Source organism: Tenebrio molitor, chromosome 5 (assembly GCF_963966145.1).
Source record: "Tenebrio molitor chromosome 5, icTenMoli1.1, whole genome shotgun sequence".
Classification (NCBI taxonomy): Eukaryota; Metazoa; Arthropoda; class Insecta; order Coleoptera; family Tenebrionidae; genus Tenebrio; species Tenebrio molitor.
Genome location: NC_091050.1, coordinates 19,060,759 through 19,084,845, shown reverse-complemented (window position 1 = coordinate 19,084,845; position 24,087 = coordinate 19,060,759). Strand labels below are relative to the sequence as shown.

At 33.7% G+C, this 24,087-nt stretch overlaps 1 protein-coding gene across 7 annotated transcripts in view; it reads left to right on the top strand.

Annotated features, from left to right (window-relative positions):
- The window catches only part of LOC138130061 (diacylglycerol kinase eta), a 171,758-nt gene that overhangs the window by 126,780 nt on the left and 20,891 nt on the right, over nucleotides 1-24,087 (top strand). For all 7 annotated transcript variants that reach the window (XM_069046411.1, XM_069046414.1, XM_069046413.1 and 4 more), the window contains one exon: nucleotides 19,971-20,051. In XM_069046411.1, the coding sequence (XP_068902512.1) occupies nucleotides 19,971-20,051 (81 nt within the window). The remainder of the gene's footprint in view (nucleotides 1-19,970; nucleotides 20,052-24,087) is intronic.

The window sequence follows — 24,087 nt, the reverse complement described above, 5'->3', positions numbered from 1 at the left end:
TGAAGAGTCGATTGTGAAGGCACAATCGTGTAAAAACCTTCACAATCGACTCTTTAACGCCAACTTTAACCGGAAGTTTAAATGAACACCGATATATATCCTTATATACAGACTGTATTAAAAGTGGCGCATAATATGTATGTCACGCGAATCTACGTTAAATACCATCTAATTCGACGTCTTCTAAGAGCAAAATTTGTTTGCTTTAGTGTCCACTAGAAGAGAACATGCTTTACAACAAACAGTTGGTATAGCAAAGTTTTCTTCGATCAAATCAAACACACAAGAAGTTGAACTAATTTCATCTGATATTTTATTTCTAAATTCATTTAAACTCATTAACTGGTCTACTATACGATTTCATCACATTACATTGATTAAAACTTAAATAACTTTAATCAGAAATTCTTCATCGAAATTACATCAAAATTACCAATCTCCGGACTAAAAATAAAACGACGAAATTAATGCAGCTAGTACGAGAATAAATATTTTTTTATTGACTACTACCGTTTGAACACTGACATAACAATCTTTAATTTCGTATCTGACGATAGTGGTCAAGGTTCAGGAAATATTCCAAATGTGTCTTTTTATTATCTAAACAGTGGAGGATATTAAACCAGAACCTGAATCGAGCTTAATGGTTTTATGATCTGGGTCAAGTCAAAATATAAAATAATGAACGAGCTGTGTTACGAGAAAATTGCCAACATTATGACTTAATGGTTCATGTAAGTTCGGCACGTTTTTCAAACTTTATTTTTAACGGATCGCCATATTGACACCCCTCATCTATCATATATTTTTTATGAGCCGGCATTAAAACTTTATTTTGACACTCTGCTTCTCTCAGATCCTTCAAGAGCTTGAAACACTTAAAATCATGTCTGCAAAGTCTGCAAATATTTTTTAATTCACATTTATCAAATCACTGACAAGCTTTTATTTCTTAATCTGCTAAACTCTGTTAGTTGTTATAATCACACATCTGGTATTCATTTTTACGTCCACTGTCGTATTTAGAGCTTTTAAACAAAAGTCCTGAAAGCTGCAGGTTTAAACCCGCTAAGCTCGCAGGGATTGGCCGGGAACAATTCGCTCTTAACTGAGATATTAATTATGCTACGTCAACGTCTAGCAAATAGATCGGAATTGAACTAACGACGTGGCAGTAACAGAAACTACTCGACTAGGACCGAACAATGGCGCACTCACTTACAGAACTGATCATTAAAGCACGACGGAACAAAGCTCGTCTTTTTTCGACCCCCGATAAATTTTTATCAAGTCAACTTTCCGGCAATTAATCCGTTAACAATCACTGAACAACACGATGTAAACTTTATTTTATTTCTAATTGGGGAGAGCTCGTTACAGTCCTGTAACAGGACTGGTGGATGCGCCGGGCTAGCACCGAATGTTTGAAATTTGGATAATTGTGAGGAACATAAATTAGTTAGTTCAGTTAAAATGAAACCAATTTCGCTGTGCGGTATAATGGAAATGAATAAAGTTTCAGCCTGGTTTTGAACTTGGAAACATAAATAAATTGTTGAGGGTGGTAGGCAGTAAGTGCAGTATTAGAGGTTCCAGGGTGGAATGGTGGGGACTAAAATCTTTAAAAAACTTTTTGGTGATAGTCGGAACACCTCTAGGTAGCAAAGACATACTTGGGAGACTTTAGAACATCTCAACCAAAAAATTACATATACAGGGTGATTCAAAACGAACGCACCAACTACTAGCAGTTGTACGGAATACAGTGAGAAGAACATAAAAAAATTGAAAAAAATTCCCAGCTTTAATTAAAAGTTACAGCGTATTAAAGTTAGAAAATTTTAACCAAAAATGTTCTTGAAAAAAAAGTTTTTCTGTTCCAATTATATTAGACAGAGTATTCATTCAATTGCAATAACATTCACTAATTAAATTATTTTTCTTTTAGTCCATTTGCTTTTTTAAAAACCGAAATTTAAAATTTTTGTTACACAATTTTTGAATAAATCTTAGGGCCAGTTTCATAATAAACTTAAAGTCGACTTTATCTTAACGTGACTTTAAAGGATTGTTTCAACAATATGTTTCTATGGTAAATGGTAAACTTTAATGTTAAAGTAACTTTAGGCTGATTATGAAATTGGGGGTAAGTCAATTAATCATGTGCTTGTATATGTCAACCAAAAAAATCAGATGATGAAAAGATGCACTTTAATCTCTTATCATGTCATATATTATCACTCCATGAGAATAAAAATGTTATCAAAGAAAAATTTATCAAAAAGTGAAATTTTGAATAAATTGTAACAGACAGGCTTGATAAAACATTTCATTATTATTAAAACTGATTCCAAATATATTCCTTAATCGCCAACGATATTCTTAACATTTCTTTTCGTCTGTTTTCAATAAATTACATTCTACTTCCATTGTGTGTTTTTTTTTTTTTTAATAAACCCAACTATGCCACTTTACCTTCTTCTGTATGATTTCCTCAGTATTAACACAGGAATTTATTCCTCAAAAATTCTTTAAAACAAAATATAACCAACAAGGTAATGGCAAGTGTGCTTACTGCTTACTCTCGCGCTCTAATTTTTAAAACATTTAATTTTATTTTATTTTAATTTTTTTTTTTGTTCGAAACTGTCAGAATTTGACAACTTGTCAAAACGAAATGTCAAGCTAATTTTAAAGATTTTCAGCGATTTGGAGCTTTTGGGGGGGCTCGTCGAACAAAAAAACGTTGTATTCAACTCGTTCTTGTGTAATTTGGGCTTTTTTTGGCACTCGTGGACCTTTAAAACTCTCGTTTCACTCGAGTTTTAAACTGGTCCACTCATGCCAAAAAAAGCCCAAATTACACACGAACTCGTTAAATAAACTACTATTATGTATAAAGTGCCATTTACCTTGGATATGAGTTCAGTCACGGAACGAAATTATAAATGTTCCCTCCTTCTCATACAAATAACTAATTTTTTAAGACGCAGAAACGTTTTATCCATAGTTACAAAGCGATCCAAAAAATCAAAACAATCCTCAGAAGAGCTGCAAAGTGGCAAAAATGATCTCACTCTCTTTTCTTTATGTATTATCATTTTGCTGTAAAGGGTGTTTTTTTAAATTTGGCGTCGAAGTAGGCGTTGGAGAGTCGATTGAGAGCGCACCACTCGTGTAAAAGCGTAAGATTTAAACAGCTGATCCGTGATCCGTAACCTGTATAGTGCGTTCACAATCAACAGTTCAACGCCTACTTCGACGCCAAATTTAAAAAAACACCCGTTATTGTTTACTACTTTCTATTAACTTCACTACATGCTCCGAATTAAGAAAGTTGTAATCCTATTACGGATGGACCTCGAAAGCTACCTTCACAAAGCTCGATTCTGATAGTTCCAATTTGTGGAAGTAGTTTTGTGTAGTAAAACATACAATGTATAATTCCATCAAACACTTCTGGCTACATGCTACGTAATGACTTGCTCCATGTATCACCTTACCCCACTCTACTCTGCTTCTATTCGTACAACCCCCTCTAGTTAATTTGATGGCCCAAAACTGCCCACTGACTATTATTGCAATACTATCTCGGTCCTGTCTAAAATCCTTATTTATTACTTGTGAAATAATTGCAGCTGATATTTCAGATTGCATCAATGCAGATTTCAATAGGTCAGCTTATCAGAAAGTTTAAGAGGACAAATCTATGCAAATGATGATATTGGATCCATTGAACCCTAAGTACGGATTAACTTGGCTCTCAACTATCTAAATTAAGCAGAGGATGTAATTTAGATAGAGTGAAAGTTAGTTTGCTGGTCCGGTGTTAGTTCAGGCTCATTAGGACAAAGGCGACTTAGATCCTGATTTTTTGTCATTCAAAGGACAACACTTTGACATTTCACCAGCTCACTGAAATTTCAATTCAGTGTATTAATGAATGGCAATATAATAAATGGATTATTCCATGCGGAACAATAAATCTTTTGTGATTTCGAAAACTTTTAAATCATTTTCATAAATGAGCCCGAATGGACACGATCACCGGAGCTTTTACAATATTAATTCCGGTCTATTCTCGTCGACGTTGCCAACACACAAAGTTTGAAATTATTCCAAGCTGGAACATTATCAAAATGAAATATGGTCGCGATCGGCTTCGTAGGCGCAATAAAAATTACAAAGCGCCAATTTTTGGAGGAAAAATAAACCGAAGGGAACGTGCTGTTCAAAAAATCAAATTATTCGATCGACCCATCATCAATCTTGATGCGAAGAACGAGGTGCCAGGAAAGTTTTTTGATATGTGATTATGTAAATGTAGGTTGTATGCATTCGGGAGTCATTATTGAAAAAGCAATTCATTATTTTGACCTGAATGTGTGTAATAAAAAAGTCAATAACTGGAAAATATCGTTCAGGAAATTGCTTTCATGCTAAAATTGTCATTAAAATGTGTCACAAGGCGGGTACTGATCAATTTACTGCCTACTCAACGACGCAAATTATCTTATCTGAATAATATTTTAAATTAAACTCGTGTAATGCTCGCATCAGTAAATTCATTCATGCACATGGTGCGTAAGTGACCATTCCATTATTTGTGTTCTAGTGTAATAATGACAAATTTTTTACAAGAAAAACTTTAAAAAACTTTTACTGGTGTTTAGTCTGGTACTGATAAACCTGAATTGGAAAACCTTTCGTAGCAGCCTAGTAGATATTTACAGCAATGTAATTATAGTCTGATTACTTAATCTGTGAAGTGATCACGTGCACAATATTTGAATTTCTTACAATATGCGAGTCTATAGTGGGTGCATTGTGAGTCCAAGCGTTGTCCAATGGCAGAGCTGGATTTGAAATACACGTGACCATCACGTGTTACTCCACAGCTTAGGTAATAAAGCCATAGACATTTTGTCTTTCCTCCATTACGTTACAATCACATTAAAAGCAAGCGTTCTGGATTCCCGTTGGAAACAGAATGTACTTCTAGGGCCCTCTGTGGAAGAGGACACACTTCCCTTAGAACGTATTTTTGTTTTCAAGTTACTTTAAAGTCTTCCAATCCAAAAGCAGTTGCTTTCCATAAATGTGTCACAGAACCCGTGGAGGCAGCTTAATTTACAACTGACATTATCGATGTCCTGACACATTTCCAAATATGACATTGTCGTTCAGACAGCAATAACCACGTGTGCCGGAAAAAATACACACAAAAGCCATAAACCGCAAATATCCATCAGTTCAGTGGTGTTGCGTGAAAATGACAATAGAATCCAATTTCGTGATCCAATAAGGTTATGCACCATTCACTTTACTCAATAGTACCCGTGCGCAGACCTCTATTTATGTTTGTTCAGCACTTCCATTATTCAAATCAGTTTACTGTTGGTGCAAGTTTCTTTTATTGCATGTTTTCGAATGGAAGAAAATTATGAGGAAAAGCACCCAATCTACCGAAGATTAAGTTACAAGACGTAAAACGATAATTTTATCGGGAACAATGAAGATTATTCGTTTCACTGCGCCCATGTAAAATCGGGTTTAAAACTGGATCCCTAGGCCTGTTCGGCAGGATAAGGATTTAATCCTGTGCGTTGCAACACCTGTGCCGCAACCCTGAAAAGCGCTTAATGTCGGATGGCTTGAAGAGGGTGATTACTAGACTTACTCGAGCGTTCAGCATGTTCAAGATTTGTACGCAGGAGAGATGTCTTTAAATAGAATAACTTCTTTTATTCTGTTGCTGGCGGGAGTCGGTTTTACGTGAATGAAAAAAAAAAGAAATTGAAAGAATGCAAAATTTATAGTGTTTAGGAAAAGAAATGAACTCAAAAGTAAAAAAGAAAATATTTTAAATCCAAACAACTCTCCCAGTCTTTGAACCTAGACTGTCAAACAAATTTTGAAAACATCAGAATGCATTGTGCAACTTTCGAACATCTCTGAGATCTAAAATTAGTAATTTGTAACTCAATGAAAAACATGAAATCATGAGAATACGCTATTCTTGACATAATAAAATAGATATACATATACGCTACAAGTGAGATAAGAGCATTATTAACAAATGCGTGTGAAATTTGTACAACGAGGCGAAGCCGAGTTGTGTAACCGCACAAGTTTGATAATGATGCGTTATCACACCTGAAGTGAGAATCGACCACTAGGTACTAATTACCAAGAATTTAATATACATAGTAGGTAAAAATTGACAACAACTGTCTTCATTGGGAGTTTATACATGTTTAATTAAATTTTATAAAAATTGTTATATCAATTTTTCTTGTAGTTAAATGTTTATTAAATTTAAATTTTGATTAATTGGTTGTTATTATAAAAAATCGTGCGGATATGAAAATGCGTGTGGTAATGCAAATGCGTGCGGTAATGAAGTTCTTATCTCATGGGCGTAGATAAAAATTATTTAAACCATTTAAAGTGAGTTGAAGCAACTCTGTAATCAAAATTATCGCCAAATTTCAAAATGTAAAAGAAAACACAGTGACTTGTGCAAAATAAATATTGACGTTTTTTGACTCTAGGGATGTTTTTAAAATTTATACAACATTTATAATTTACCAGAGACAACTTGAACACCACCTGAACAATTTTATGTGCCTGTTGTGTGATTAATGTCGCTCATGACAGGACTTAATTAAGCACTTAGAGGTGAATATAGAATCTCAAAGTTTCTTGTCGTCCATTAGCATCAAAGAAAAACGTTTGTCACATGACACAGAAAGGATGATGTAATTCAACTCCCGGTGGTGCACGCAACGTGGGGAGTAGCTGTTTAGGTTCGCGCTCGATCCTTTTAGTCGGAGTTTTCGTAAGTTGTAACCTGCGTCAGACGTATTTTTGGTCCATATTCCGACGAGATGGAGTTGCGGTCATCGCATCTCTCACATGTCATAGAATATTACATACTAGAATAGTACATCTAACGAATAAAATAAAGCCTTTCTCTTTCAACCTTTCATAACAGTTTCTTAATTTTTTTCCATATAAATTGTTGGTGACTAATCGTAAAATTGCATTAACAAATTATGGCACAGAATATTAAGTTGCCATAATACAGGGTATTTCACGAGTGATAATGAGCCTGGCGGAATCGAAAATGCAACCCACAATACATTTCTAAAGTTAACTTGACTATTTTAAATATCATATTGTTTTAAAATGAAATTATGAATCCCTGATGGCTTTCATTCCAATAATTTTATTTGTCACAACTGACATTTACGAAAAAGTTAAGAAAACAGACATGATTCTGATCTATGGCGAATGTAATAAAAATGCTTCTGTCCTTGAGCGTTTATGCAGACAGTAAACATTTTCCCAAAAACTCTTCGTTTTTTCACAATTTTATTTAACCAAGCGAATGACGTTCATGTCAAAATTTACGAAGCTGCACACCTAACCTTGTTTTATTATGTTTTTTTAAATCAAAAAATAAAGATCGACGTTAACTTTGGAAATGTATTGTGGGTTGCATTTTCAATGTTCATATGTCATAATTATTTTATAATACAGCAAGGGCCGACTTTACCAACGCCAGTTAACGTTAACTGTAGGTTAAAATGCTTCGTTACTTTAGTTACCTATTGTTATATAGTATATAACGGTATTAGGCCGATATGGGTTATATAACAGACATGGTTGAGGTATTGTAAAATCGAGGCGGAGCCGAGATTTTATAATCAACCGAGTCTGTTATATCCATATCGGCCGTATGTTGTTTTATAGTTTTCTTTATACCAATAATACTTAACATTTAACGATGATTTATTTGTAAGACTGACATTTCTCTTTACTTCAAAAATTAAATTTAGTTGTCATCTATGCCGTAACCGTAGCAACGGTAGCAAAAATAACGGCCTCGGTCTGATAATTTTGAATAACGGCCTAGTCTGTTATAGGTATCATATCAATCAAGCATTGAGTACTGATAAATCCTAATAACAGTATGGTATAAAGAAAACAATGTTTTCGTATATTTTAATCTATAGTTAAATTTAACTCACGTTGGTGAAACCGGCCCTAATACAAATAAATAATAAATGAATTTTGATAGTGAAAATGACGTCACTTTTACAGCGTAGGAAATGCATCGTATGTTACTCGCGTGTAACAGCCATCATTACACGCTCGTTGGACAATATACTATACTCATCATAATACTAAGAAATTAAATTTAACAATTTTTTTCTTTTATTTTATTTTTATGTATGTATTTTTTTTTTGCTCTTATTAATTCTTTTTCGTCTGCCTAGTTTCTAGTTCTAGTTTCGTTTCGTAAGTAGTTGCTGCCCTTCCTACGCCTATATTTCTTCACTGTAGTAACATGTAATTTTTAATATCTTTTCGACCAGGCATTTTTTCTTTATTGTTTTCTGATATATATATATATATATTCGTATGAAGAAAATTACAATTAAAATTCGAAATTCATAAAATAATTATGGTAAATTATATGTTTTTAATTTGTTGTAGCCAATTTAGGGCGTCTTCGGTAAGTAGATGTAGTTTGGAGAAACCTTGCTGGAATTTAGTAAGGGGACATTCTTCCACAATGTGTTGGATTGTTTCTTTTTCTGCACCGCATTCACAAGAAGGGTTTTCACGAATGTTCCAGTGAAACAACATATTATTGCATTTGCCATGCCCGGTTCTAAAACGATTTAATTTACACCAGATTTTCCTAGGTAGGTCAAATCCCGGAAGTTGTTTTGTAGGATCCTCAATTAGATTTTTATTGAAAATATCTACGTCTTGCCAGGCTGCTTTCCAATAGTCAGATTTGGAAAATGGTTCCATGAGAAATTCTTCTTTCCAAAGTGGTTTACGCGATTTTAATCTAAAGGGTGGTAAATTTGCCATGTCTTGTGTTATGGAGTACATGTTCGGTGAATTTTGAAATTTATCCCAAATTCGTTTTGTTACGTATTTTCTTCTAATATCGTACGGAATAATGTGCGCTAGGACATGTAGCCATGGTGTTGGAGTAGATTTTAAAGTACCCGTTATTATTCGAAGTGTGGTATTCAATTGAGCATCTATTTTGTTCACGTGTGCACTGTTCTTCCAGACAGGGCAACAATATTCTGCCGTTGAATATACTAGAGCTAGTCCTGTGATACGTAAAGTGTGTGCATTCGCTCCCCAACTTGTGCCTGCGAGTTTATGTATAATGTTGTTTCTCGTTTTCAGTTTCTGTCGTAACTTTTCGATGTGTAATTTGAAGGTTAGAGATGAATCAAGAGTTACTCCTAGATATGTCGGAGAATAATTATGCTTAATTGTAGTTTCGTTAAAGACTACTTTCAGTTTTCTATTTTTCTGGTTGTTTACGAGATGGAAACAGCAAACTTCTGTCTTTTGAGGATTTGGGCAAAGTCGCCATTTTGTGAAATATTTATTCAAAGGTATTAAATCTTCTGACAGCCGGTTTTCTACATTTTCAAAATTCTGATGTTGGTAAGCCATTGCTAGGTCGTCAGCATAGATGAATTTTCGGGAATTTGTTGGGGGTAAATCACTTGTATATAAATTAAATAAGATTGGTGACAATACTGAGCCTTGAGGTAAACCATTGTTGAGAAATCGAAATTTACTGCTTTTGTCTTCAACGAAAACCCTGAATTGACGGTTAGACAACATATCTTCTAAGAGTGAGACCATTTTTCCACAAGGTATTACATTATACAATTTATGTATTAGTCCATCTTTCCAGACGGTGTCGTAGGCTGCGGTGAGATCAACAAAAACAACTCCAGTCTTTAGACGTTTTTGAAAGCCAGATTCGATATAAGATGTTAGGGCCAGCACCTGGTCACAGCAATTTCTGTTTGGTCTAAAACCTGCTTGCTCTATTGGAAGATGTTCTTCTATTATTGGTGAAATTCTATTGTAGATAAGCTTTTCCAAAAATTTATGACATACGCTGAGTAGAGAGATTGGTCTGTAACTCGAAGCTTCATTGGCGGGTTTTCCGGGTTTTAGTATGGCAATAACTTTTGCTTTCTTGAATTCATTTGGTATTTTACCTGTTGAAACTATGTCATTAAAAAAAGACCTAAGCCAGTTTAAACCTATTGGTCCCAGGTGTTTTATGAATTCAGGATAGATGCCGTCAAAACCCGCAGCTTTTCTGTTCTTCAGTGTTTTACCTACTTCTTGCATCTCTTCTACACTAAATGGACGAGATAGTATTTCCGATGTTAATGCTGACTTTCTTTGTTTATATAATTTCCGTTTCATATTTCTAATTTCCCTTTTGTTTAATTTAATAGAATTTGAGACGTTAACCAGACGAGAAGCATTAATAATAATTAATTATAATGCATTTGCATTATACTTCTTGTGTTCTATGTTTTTTTCTTTTCAGCTTTTTTTTCTTACTTTTATATTCAGTTCTAAAAATTCTTAATATCTCTCCTTGTTCCTTTATATTTTTTTTTAGGATACTCATTCGCAACGCTGGTTAAAGTTTTCTGTTGTATTATTCCAACATACAGGGTCATGTTATCTTTCTATATCTTTAAATATTTAATTTCATTTCTATTTTTTCCCTTCATCTTCTTTCACTTCCTAAATGTATCCCATTATCATCGTCTAAGATAAAATTTGTTACACAGTCTAGGACTGGTTTACAAATCTATGAGGGGCATGATGACCAACTCAATAGACCGGGACCAATGGCTTAACGTGACTTCCGAATCACGAGACAGAATATAGCCTTTTTTTTTAAATTTCGCCCTGGGTCGGAATCGAACCCGCGACCCTCGCGTCCCTGAGCCGAAACGGACTCCCTTAGGCTATATTCTGCCTATCACCAACTTCTTATTTTTTTTCCCTATTCTTTCCTTTATTCTGCAAATTCTCCCATTCTCATGTTACACCAATTTATTATTCCACTCTCACAATTAGTTTTTTTAATAAATACCAACTTGACGATTTCATAGAGAAGAAAAGAAAATCTCTCTTCTCGCTATCATTTATATTTGTTGCTATTTACTATTCTTTTTGTAATATGAACTCCAACGTACTGTTATGCAGTTTATTGATACATTAATACTGCGTAAACAATAATTCTATTAAAACCCTATTCCTGATACAATACAAAATCATATGATTGATAATGATAAATACAGTGCTTCAAAAACTTTTCAATCAATCACTGACCTGAGCCGGATAGACCATCATAAACAAATCAGAACCGTTTCCCTCCATTTATATTTTTGGGCGAAGGTCGTAAAGTTGAAAGTAATCCGGAGGAGGACTCCGTGCATGACAGAACCGTACATCACGAGCAGATTGCATTTCCAATAAACAAAATGAAATTTGTATGAAGATGTCGTCGACGAACATATTATCTCACCAGAGATTTCCCCGAGTTGCTGCCGTAATATCAGTTTGGTGGGAATAGTTGCGTCTTTGGGGAATGCTTATCCGCATTAGAGACAAGTTATCTGCGGGTCGTAGATGCCACCTTTAATTTATGTATCTCCAAACATTCGGGGGAATTCCCGATCATTACACCGTCCCCGAGGAGGGCGGCGCTAGTTGTGGTAACGTGACCGAGCGCCCGGTCATAATAAGTGATATATAGCGCGACAAAGTAGGCTCTAAAAACATTATCCGGGAAATTTACGAGTGAAAAATTTGAAAATACGAGACGTCCGACGCGACAGGCCTCAGGAATTTTCCACCTGTTTTTCCAGGTTAATTAAAATACAAAACCGATGCCGGTGAAATTTTCATGGTCAATTTTCTGCTTTTCCGCCCCTGCTTCTGTCGTTCGCGATTTATTAAAATTTATTGCGCAGGTATTCTCCGGTTCGAGCTTAAAAGGGCCGTTCCGGTTCGAAGCTATGCTAAAATCAAAGCCATCGACTCGCTACGTGTTACTTTCGCTACATCGACTCATAATTGTATTTAAGGGTGAACCTCGTATTTTATTCGTGATAAATTACTTTCGGAACACACGTTCGTCGGATTTTATTAAGGCCGTCTGAATCCGCCTTAATCACATTAACAAAACATTTGATGGAGACCGGTACGGCAGGGAACCTCTTTATTTCGGATAATTCTTTCCGCTGCTCGTGGGAATCACTGATTCGGACTCACCAATTTGGAAAAAAGAAACTGTTTCTACGACATTAAAAAAGTTGTGCAACAAATGTTAACTCTATGGTGTGAACAAACATAACATAACCACAATTTTTCTTATCGCTCGTTACAATGAATGTTTCGATGATATTTCGATAAACTGTTGGGGAAGTTTTCTGCGTGATTCATATCTGAAAGCATTTTTTCCCCGAAAACATGAAAAGTAATCCAAGCTGAAATTCTCCAAATTTCACTACAGTTCTGGTAAATTCACCGCATTTGTATGAAAATGATTTAAACCGACGCCATTTCCACCAAATGTTTGAATCAGCTTTCATTGGAAACATTTAGCCGGAAAATTATCAGTACCGGTTTAATTTCGGCAAACTCTTCCAAACACTTGTTTCAGTGACTTCAGTTTTACGTAACTTTTAACTAACAAAGCCGAATAGTGCGCATTTTCCCCTTTGGCGTTTCAAGAATCTGTGGAAAACCAGAGAGAGCTTTATTACACGAAATTTTCCTTTCACCTCAGTCACGATTTCTTAGGTATATATTTTCCAAACCTTCCTTCCTCCTTTGTCACACTTGGTTCGTCGGAAATTAACTTTTGTCTTTTAAGTAAAATATTTCCCATCGCTGAAAAAGTTGTACCTTTCAGAAGACTCATATTGACATTGAACTATTCTATTTACGAACCTACTAATAAATATCGACATACAAAGCTACAATAATGTATAACATTTATTAGATCACTGAAAGCTCTGCATAAAAAGTACAATTACAAAAAATCAAGTGGAGTGACATCCTGGTAAAATTTTAGATTGTCTCCGAACGTTCTTAGAAGCGTTAAGAAAATGGACGTATCCAATTTGGTATTCGACAACAGGTTTTACTTTCCCATAGAATCGATAAGAAGAAGAAGCGAAGTGGAAAAATCGTCATGATTAGATAGTTCCCAGCTTCATCCAGCTTCAAGCTGATTTATTGGCGATAAGAGACAATTTATACCTCTTTTACAGGCCCATTTAGCGAATCGCTTCTTAATCAAGAAAATTCATTCTACTCAAATTTTGTCGAGTTTTACTTCCACAGCTAAGGCCACCCTAATTGTGTCAAAATAGATTTACTTATAGCATTCATCAAGTTTCAGTTTTCCGTAAGCTCGAAACGCGTTAACGACGTTACACTTTATCAACGTTAATTAAGTTTCATGTGGCTCACTCTTAGATCGAACCCGATAAAAATAGAAATAACGATTGTACGTCACATTATTTTTAAAACACGATTTTTAATTAGATTGTTCCGTTTTTGTGATCAATCATTATTACGTGTGCCGTTTTAATAGGATCGCATCACAAAAGATACAAAGAAGCTGAATTTGCAACGTGACAACAACAAAGAAATCGACCAATTATTACCTGTTCGGAATCACGTCATCTAACTTCCAGAATTTGTTACTTAAAAGCTCACAACGAGCTCGTTTTGCAGGGATTTTATCCTAAAAATCGAGAAAATACGAATCAGATTCAATGGTCCATAAGACATTAAGTTTCTACTTTTTTTCCCCAAATATTACTGACTGAACGGGCAAAGTATTTGTTTTTTTTTCGAAAAAACAAGCTTTGAGATTGGATCAGCAGGTTATGTCATCAGTTCCGAAGGCGCGATGAGTCATGACTCATGATTCACCTCGAAGCGCTGAGGCCTACCTGGAATGTTCGCGACAGGGTTGGCATCCAAATAAACAGACAGATAATGGACATAACAGAGTTAGTTATTTGAGGTTGTTATTGTTTTCTACAAGTTTCTTTAAATTGACGAACCCACAATCGAAGTAAACGTTATAATATCATCTTGCGGTACAAGAAGAATCGTTTTGTTATTTTTAATCTGAAAAAAAAGGAAATGTTGTTAGATTTAGAAAGAAGGAGCATTCTGAACAAAGGAAACCATAAAGATTTCTGGTTTAACTGATGAAAAATTAATGACTGTTTTAAAGAGAGTTAAAAAAATCAGTACCCGCAAGTGTTGACGCATTAATGAAAACATTCAATTTATTCATTACCAAAACCTATTTTAACCTAATAACATATTTTATGAGTGTGTTAATTTCATCAGACATACCGCAGCAGGTTAGTCATAAAATCGATAGAATAATATCGTTCGCGGCAGGTGATTACGGTTTTAATGTCGGAAAAATATTATCGTCGAATGAAAATATCAACGGATCAAAGTACCATTTCAATAAAACTCTGTGAAAACCTCGTAAATGAAACGTGAGCAGGTATTGATATTCAATAGAGATGCAATGAAAGTTTTTATAGCCGATGCACGGCTAAAATTCGGAAATTGAGTCTTTGGTTACGTAAGGTAGAGGGAGCGATATGATATTAATACGTACGATATTGAAGAGGGTGACCCAGAAAGATTCAAATATCCATTACTATAATGAATATAAACTCGAGTAACGATCTGCGTCGAATGGATCCTTGCGGGATAATTTTATAATCCTAAATTATATTTTTAATTAAATTTTTTGATGCGCAAACACGCCCCGATCGAATTAATACCGACACCGGTATTTGCATGCGATTGTGCAATGTTAAACTATTGGTTGTGAATGCAAATGTACACAAATGTGGGAAATAAATGAAAATGTTTGTAAATACATATCTGAAAAGAATGAAGGATATTTGTCATTTATTTGGAGCAATATATGTGAAATAAAATCGAAATCCAAACAATAATAAAATACCTTTGATTATTTCCTTCATGTGTTTAGCACCCAAATGTCGGTACCTGATTTTTTTTAAATAAATTATTTTGAATAAAAAGGATTGGAAATAATGCGTTTAGTTTCATTCTATTCGGGGAATAATCAGCCGTATACCCCTCGTGCAAAATTTTAATATCGGAAATTTTTTTGCTAATGAACTCAAACATCCATATATTATTCGGTCAGAAGACCAATTATTATTATCAAATAAAAGCCCTCGACTTTGTCTCGTGCTCTTATTTGCTAATAATAATTGGTCTTCTGACCTCATTTATGGATGTTTTCGTTCATTAGTAAAAAAATTTCCGATAAAAAATTTTGCACTTGGGATATAATATGTGAAAAAATTGTTCCTTTAGAAATAGAAAACACCCGAGTATGTTATATCAATTCATACAGAGAATATTTTTTTTAGCCTCACTATAAAATCTGACGTCGCTATTGTAATAAACGTGCAACTCGCGTCTTGCTCTAATCGCACATTCAAAAAATGATTTGACACAAAGCTTCGACAATTATTTGAAAATTCATGACCACCTTTGACCAAGATAATTTTTGATATCCCGGTATTACTATTTATAATATACTAGTAATTTTCGTTTACAATAAAACTTTCAAACTGACACGTAAATTGTCAAAATAAAAATAAAATAGGAATTTCCAGTGCCAGTTCCTGGAGAAGTAAATTAAAAAGTTGCAAATTTGCCACTGATAATTTTAAATGAAGCAATGATGTATTTAGATGTTTCACAACACAAAAGTGATGTTTTTGGTTTTGATTTTTTCTTATTATTAATGAAAAACTAATGTAATAGTTATTTACGAACCGAGTGCGAGAAGACATTTTTCGCACATGAGCGCATTATTTGAGGCACAAGCGACGAAGGAGCGAGTGCTTCCTTTGCGCGAATGTGTCGAATACGTCTTCGCGCATCGAGGTTTGTACAATATTTTTCAAAAAGGAAAATTAGCCTTTTAAAATTATTTCCAATAGTTTCCAATTTAGTGAGTAGATGGCGCTTGCCCAAGTGTCAATCGAATTAATAGCGATTTATTTTCATTCTTTCGAAAATTTCAACATCCAAATTGAAGAAATGACGTTTTGTAAAGCAGATTTTATTATTATCAAGTCAAATTATTTTAAAAAAGGCCAATGCTTTTTGAATGATTTTGAAGCAATAGTGTGCGAAATCTACGTTCGCGGTTAACTGTTGCGTTTGCGAAATGTTATTTTGAAGTTAGTGATTTCAAAAAAGATTTTTTCTACTCTTCTAATTAAAATGTCATTTAACGTATTAATATGGGTGGCGCTAATTGATAATCGCGCCTTCACAAACCGTGAGTAAAAGTGTCTTTAGCCCCGGTTTGAAGTTGGCAACAGGTTTTAAGTCACGGGCTGAAGTTAACTTCTCCTAGTTTTGATTTCATTAGTCACAGACAAGAATAAAATGAGTAATTTTCAAGATTGATTATTTGAAAAAATTATCCACAACAACTAGAATAAAAAATAATGTACTACGAAATTTCATAATTAAGTTCATTCAACTTTGCGGTCATCGGTGAGGTGTGAGGGTGTCGCGTTAACATGAAATAATTGTTCCCAGTCGATTTGAAAACACAGAACGCCGAATTTTAACATTTCATAAACTTGTTCGATATTTTGGTTGTTTTGCTATCAGTTGACAAAAATAAAAAATATCACCATAGCGCTATGGGGTAGGTCTTACAGACTAATCTGTTTCAAGTCATTGAGACTCTTTCAACATCTTTTTTAGGAAATTCGTTTACTTTGATTTTTTCAGTACAACTTAAATAACGTTTAGATTTTAAAATGTCGATTTCAAATACATTTTTTTGATTTTCTACTAAGAATTTAAATTTGTTTATCTACGATCGCGTAAAAAGTAGGCACTTTTTGCACTAAAAATCGTTGTCAAAGTTGACGTTTAGAGAAACTGACGGAATCGTTCTCTAAAAGTTTTAGAGCACGATTTCTCGCTTTTATGGCACAGAACTGTCAGAATACAACAATCGAATTTGTTGGAAACATTGTTTAGAAGTAGGTTGCTAAACGACGTGCTTCTCAAACGACTTTGGTTATTCATGAAATATTGAACCAATGAATTATTTTATACAAATTTATGTTGAAACCGGTGTGATAATCTCAGGATCGTAGATAAAATGTTGTAAGACATACGTGTAAAAAGTTCCTTTGTTGCACTCACATCTTTTAAAATACTCCCTCGTACCTCGGTCGTATTTTAAACCCGTTCGTGCAATAAAGGATAACTTTTTACACTTATATCTTACATAACTATTTTTCTCCGTAAATTATACCAGGAATTTTTTCTGTAAAGAGTTTCATAACAGTGTAACACAAAGGATGAACTGTAGTTTGAAATTTTAGAAGAGAAATGTTAGCCTCGAGGACTTACCGTAGTATTAAATGTTCAACTACTAACAGCAAATTTTGTTTTGAAATTATCCGTCCGTATTATGTGAATCCTGAGACACAAATCTTGAAAGAAAAATCAAAAATTAACTTATGTAGATTTAAGTTTTTCTTGTCGAATATTCATGAAAAAAGTCTAGTTTAGCGTTCAAGCCTCAATTTTCGATTATAATTTCCCTAGTGCATAAATTATTTCACGAATGCTTTTATTGTGGTGGAAATAAGCACTAGTCCCAAACGCGTGGGTTATTACAACAACAAAAGCATGAGTCAGAAATGAGAAAAATTTACGGAAATTAAAACACATGCACGTGAGAGATTTTATCAAAAAATAAACCTAAAATAATGAAGGACATGAACCTATTCTTGTACACTAATTGGTGCCTCAGCACATCGCACAACGGCAAGATTATTTAAATGTGTTATAGACAAATAATTAAAGAAAATCGCTAAAAAGCAGAAAGCTGGATTTTAAAAATAAACATTAAATACATATAACATAATTATACAGGCTGTTTCCTAAAAAACGCCGCAAGCCGTAGCTCCCTTATTTATTGTCCTATTTTAATAAACAAAAGAAGCGATACAATGGTTAAAAAAACACTACAAAACGGTTTGATTTTTTTTTCAACATTAATTGTTATATCAAATAAGTGTCACTTTGTTTTTTTAAATAGAAACATATATTTATTTATTTCTAATCTGGTAGAGAATTTTTTTCTTATTTCAATGATGTCTAACACGTTGACATTTGTGCAATAAAAATTCAACAAAATAAATAAAAAGTTTTATTACGTTACGATGTTTTATTAGTGAATTTGAAAAAAAAATCAAGCGCGCCATGGAAAAGGGTGACAATGTCAAAGGGATAATGTCATTTAAGTATTGTCATTGTCATTGTTTTCCACGGTGCGCTTGATTTTTTTTTTAATTCATTAATAAAACGTAACGTAATATGTTTTTTTTAATTTTCTAGAATTTTTATTGCACAAAAGTCAACGTGTTAACATCATTGAAATCAGAAAAAAATTCTCTACCATATTAAAAATATATAAATATATGTTTCGATTTAAAAAAACAAAGTGACACTTATTTGACATAACAGTTAATGTTGAAAAAAAATATAAAAAATAAAGCCGTTTTGTAGTATTTTTTTAACCATTGTATTGTTTCTTTAGTTTATTAAAATCGGACAATAAATAACAGAGCTACGGTTTGCCGCGTTTTTTAGAAAACAGCCTGTATCTTGGACACAGACTTAACGTGATCTGACCTGACCTGAGCTGACTGAACAGACCAAGTTTTTTATAGTTAACGGAAAAATCTCAAGCAATCAATTTGCTTCAAAGAACGTAGATTTTTCAAATAAAAAAAAATGTTTAAAATAAATGAAAACTGTAACCGAATCAGTAACAACATTATGTAAAAATGTAAAAATAAGGACAGCAAGGTGAAAAATTGCTGAATTGTTATTTAAGTAAACAAATTGTTTTTTTATAAAATCGTATCTCAAACTAATTGTTAAAATTATAAACAAGCAATTACATCTCAAAATGTTAAACTGAGTAAGTAATCAAAAAACTGCCTATATTTGCTTCAAACAGTCCATTATTGCAGATACATTTTTTTCTACTGCTGTTGACTAAAACAGTTACGTAGATACTAACTGTTATGTAATGACATTCATTACCCACGACCACGAGTAATGAATCTTTATCACATGGATCGTGACCATTCGCAAAATTGCATTTGCAAAATAATTGAGTGCCTATAGACTACAATATTTGTTAAATTATTTTATAAATTATTTTCAAATGTAATTCGCGAATTTATGCACTTTATCTTTAGAAAAAAATAATACGTAATTAAATTCTGACAGAGAAAATGATGAACCCTCGACGTCGCAGAAAAAGTGTTGTATTCTACTCGCGCGTAATAGCTATTGCACTACGATAATACGATAATCACAAATACGACTCATGCTGCTGCATACTTTGTACTCGTTAGTAATAGTCATCATTACGCGTCCATTAAATAATATACATATATACTATTATTTTTTAATTTAATTTGCATACTCCACGACAATTGGAGCACATATTATGGAAAATAGTAACAATTTTATTCATTGTGCAATTTGAATCACATTCTGATCCACATAAAATTGTTGATTGTTAACTTAAAAAAAAAACTAAAATATACTCCTGATAACTATGAGTATGACTATACATGCTGTCGTATAATAAAAATATTCCAATGACATATTTCGAAAAATGAAAACTTACATTTAACATTTTAATTGCTTTATGGGACTATTAATTTCTTCAATATAAGTTGGTGTTTCAATTGACTGGAGATATTTTTCGTCAATTGCCCTATTTTAAGTTAATAACTTACAACTGAGGAATCCACCCTATATGAAAGTTGAAATACTTTCATTTAATACTTTTGTTCAAAAAGATAGAATAAAATATTTTCTGAAAGGTCACGTCAAAATTAAAATTCATGCATCGTTTAATTAAATTCCTCTTCCCTTTTGCTTTTTAAAGCGACTTTTATTGTGTCTGCCCTCGTAATTTACTCGTACACCTCATTTAAACGCAATACTTGTTTCAGGCTGTGATTTTCGATGAAATCGAACTCACCGACCTGTGCCTAGCCGAGTGTTCAACCAAAAACGTCAATCACAGTTTTCAGGTGAGTACTTACATATCCCAAGCGTTTTATGAATTTTGTATGGACGTGTCATAACGCATAACAAACCACAAACAAACATTTTTCGTTGTGACATTTCAATTTTGCCTATGCAGATTCTAAAACTAATTTTCCCGATACAAATCTAAAAGTATTTCGCAGTTAATTACGACGCCGATTGAAATTTTACGAACGATGACGTACCCAATTAAGAGAGATTCAGAAGCGATTGATTTTTTTTCTAAAACACTTTTTCCGTTTTACATCGGGATAAAAGAATCAGTGTCGACGGTGCACGCAAGCAAATTGGAAATTTTCCGACAGACGCGTGTCTATGAAGCCCCTCAAAAATTCTGACGCACACGATTTCTAATAATCATATTCCATTTCCCAACTGAATGTAAAAGTCTGTGATGGAAAAAGTTCGAAATGTAGTGGTAAAAAATGTAGTTTATAGGTAAATAATACATCACTGTGGAACAATTGATTTCCTCTGATAATAATGGTTCCTTTTGCGTTGCACAAAGAAACTGAATTTTTTATTTCCAGTTAAATTGCATACTATCAATTTTTTTAATTTTCTCTTCGCTTCGTGCAAACAGCTTTTATTGCAAATAAAAACACTAGAATTTCACTAATGACAGTCTGAAAGCTTTTTTAGAGGAATTACATTCTCAGACTACAACGAGAACATTTTCAATATCTTTTGGATCAGCTTTTAGACCCATTATCCTTTAACGATTTTGGGCCTACCGAAGCTCTGTTAATGGAAGAATAACACTGGTTTACAATTTTTTTTATCACATGAGATCTAAGATGTGCTTTTCGTAGTATTTTTTATCTCGAATTCAAATGTGACATTAGTGTTTTTTTTTTGTAACACGTAAGATGACTTTCTAGTATATTTTGCTCGAGGAATTTCTTTCTTGAGTGCTCAGTAGGAGTCAGCCAGCATGCTGGAACTCCGCATGCCCTGATACCGCTGTTTCATGCTCGAAATGATGTGATGAAATCTCCCAACGTGTTCGTTGCTGACAACATTCAGGTTCTCAGGAAATAAATCCAACTGGGTATCCAAGTGAGGGATATCCAAATCATACAAAAGTTTAAACATTTTACGTTTTTGAATCAACTTATGAATGAGTAAGGTATTACTGGTTGCATTTGAAAATTATGTGAATTAGTTTGTACCCCAGTCACACAGGAAACAACAAAATTTCATATATCCAAGGTGCAATCGTACCAAAAGAGCAATGATTTTCAAGTAGTTTTTCAAGAGTATTTTTCATACTAGATTTTTAGAGAAGTAATTTCATATGTCCGTATGATTTTTATGTTAATCGCTGACAAAGAAGGAAATTTATTTGCGTCATGAAGCTAAGCTAAGCTATAGAATATTTGTTTGAAAATGTAGACGATTAATGTTTACTTTTTACATATTAGAGATGCAAAATATGTCTTCAAACGTAATACTCCTAACATACTGAAATGGTCCGAACACTTCGCGAAATTAGGAATTTTAATTTCTTGATAGGTAATTTCAACGTAGCTAGTTAACAACCACTTATTGTAGAAACAAGTGCTAAGTGCGAGAGAATCAATGAATGTTAGAATTTAGACAAATTTAAAGAAAAGTAAAACAATTCTCAAATTTAGCACTTCTACAGAATTGAATGTGCATGACATTGCAAAGGTTAACCGTTTATCACTTGGGTAAAAACGTTTCAAGCACAAATTGGACTTTTAAAACAATGCACATTTATTCCAGTTCATTCCGCTTTGATTGCTTATCGCACAATTGTTATTATATACTGGGTCACTGGGTGCCCCAAAATTCGTGGTGCAATGTCAATTCATTTTAAAAAATGATGAAAAAAAATTAAAAAATCGCGTATATTTTAGATTTGAAGATATGGGGGCTTAGTAGGTGCACCTTTAATCTCATTTATTTTAAATATTAAAAAAGATGTTTTTGTTCAACACTGTCAGAATTTGAGAGTTTTCCCCTGTGTGAATGGATTTTGATAAATGTCACAACTTGTCAAAAAGAAACGTCAGCCAATTGTAAAGATTTTAAGCGATTTGGAGCCTTTAAGGCGCTCGTCGAACAAAAAAACGTAGTACTCAACTCATTCGTGTGTAAATTAGGCTTTTTTTGGCACTCGTGGGTCTTTAAAAACTTTTTTGTAATATCTAGTTGTTAAAGGTGACTTTCCGGACTGTTTGTCACCATGTAAACAACCTCATAACGGCCGGAGTCCGTTATAGGTGTCCGTTATGAGCGGGAGCGGCCGTTATAAATGACTAAATAACTATAGCAACGTAAATCTAAACTTTATTTTTCAACTTTTTTTTACAATTGGTACAATAATTAATGTTTAATGTTATGGGACACACCTTGAATTAATCTAAATCCGTATGCCACTAGCAGATGTAGACGAGATCGAAGATGATGCTTCAGAATTTTAACACCAACACAAGCGCGATTTTGCAGGGAATAACGATGATTTCACTTGCTCTGCGGCCATCCGGACATCGGGAATATCTTGATCGCGATTTTTTATTCATTTCAGTCGTTTATTTTCAACGGAAAGTTAAGTGTTGAACAAATCTGACAAACAGCAGCAAATGGAGACAAGATTGAAGATGATGCTTCACTAACACAAGCGCGATTTTGCAGACAATAACGATGACCTCACTTCCGGACATCGGGAATATCTTGATTGCGATTTTTTATTGATTTCAGTCACTTATTTTCAACGGAAAGTTAAGCGTTGAACAAATCTGACAAACAACATTGAAACAATTTTTTTTCACAAACACCGGTTGACATGACGACGTCCTCCGCACACTTATTAATCATTCGGTTTTTTCGATGGCGTTGAAAAAAATGTGTTTCAAAAAGATAATTTTGAACGAATCGTAGAGATATTACAAAAACTATTGTACAATACACGTCCGTTAGGATAGCCTTTACAGCCTCGCCAGTATTATTCGACTCGCTCTGCGAGCTCGTCTCACAAAATTTCTGGCTCGGCAGTAAAGGCTATCCTAACGGACTTCTACTGTAAAATACTATTAAACTTGCCCTAAACCTAACCAAATTAGAGAACGTAACCATGGTAACAAAAGGAACGTCAAAATTTCAAAAATTAAAAATATTGAGCTAAGAATTTGTGTTATTATTTTTTTGCACATTTGATCGTAGATAAAGTATGGTATTATACTCGTAAGTAAAGGTTTTTATCCACTCAAATGATTACAGCACGCGCCTTCAGCTTATGCTGCAACCTTCATTTTCGTGGATAAAAACCTTCTTACATTACGATTTTTTATTATTGAACTTGAAAAAAAATCAAGCGCGCCGTGCAAAACAATGACAAATGTTCATTCTTCGTTCGAAGAATGACGAAATGACATTTATCCCTTTGACATTGTGCCCGTTAATCGCTCATAATATGCAACAAAATTTTACGACCCACAACGAAATTGAGTAAACAGAAGTCCCTTATACTTTCGGGTAGTCACGGTAACGACGAAAGTCTAAATCAAAGGTTTGAGTTTTGCAAAAAGGACAAAATATTTATGCATATTTAGGAAGGCCAATCGAGCATGAAATATTGTATGCAACACTGATGAAAACGGACTTTTTGGACTCGCGTTATTATCAGCTCACGCGGCCATAAACTAAGATTCGTCCAAGAAAATCCAAAATTTCGTTCTCTTTACATAAACTACCACATATTAAGTAAAGTGTGTTCAATCGATTCATTTAAATATCCTTTACAACCTTGGAACCTTAATTAAATGTAAGTAAGTAACACAACACAACGTACAATAAATGAAGGTTCCTTCTCTCGCCAATTTTTTGTTTAGTATTTTTTTGCAAAAATATTATCTTAGGAGAAAAGAAGAAGAATAATTTCAAAACAAAAGCACCAATCCGAGAAATGTTACAATACATTTAATACCACACTGTTCAATTCATTGGAGGCTAATTTGTGGATTAGAAGAAAAGAATTTGTGAAGAACCTTTTGT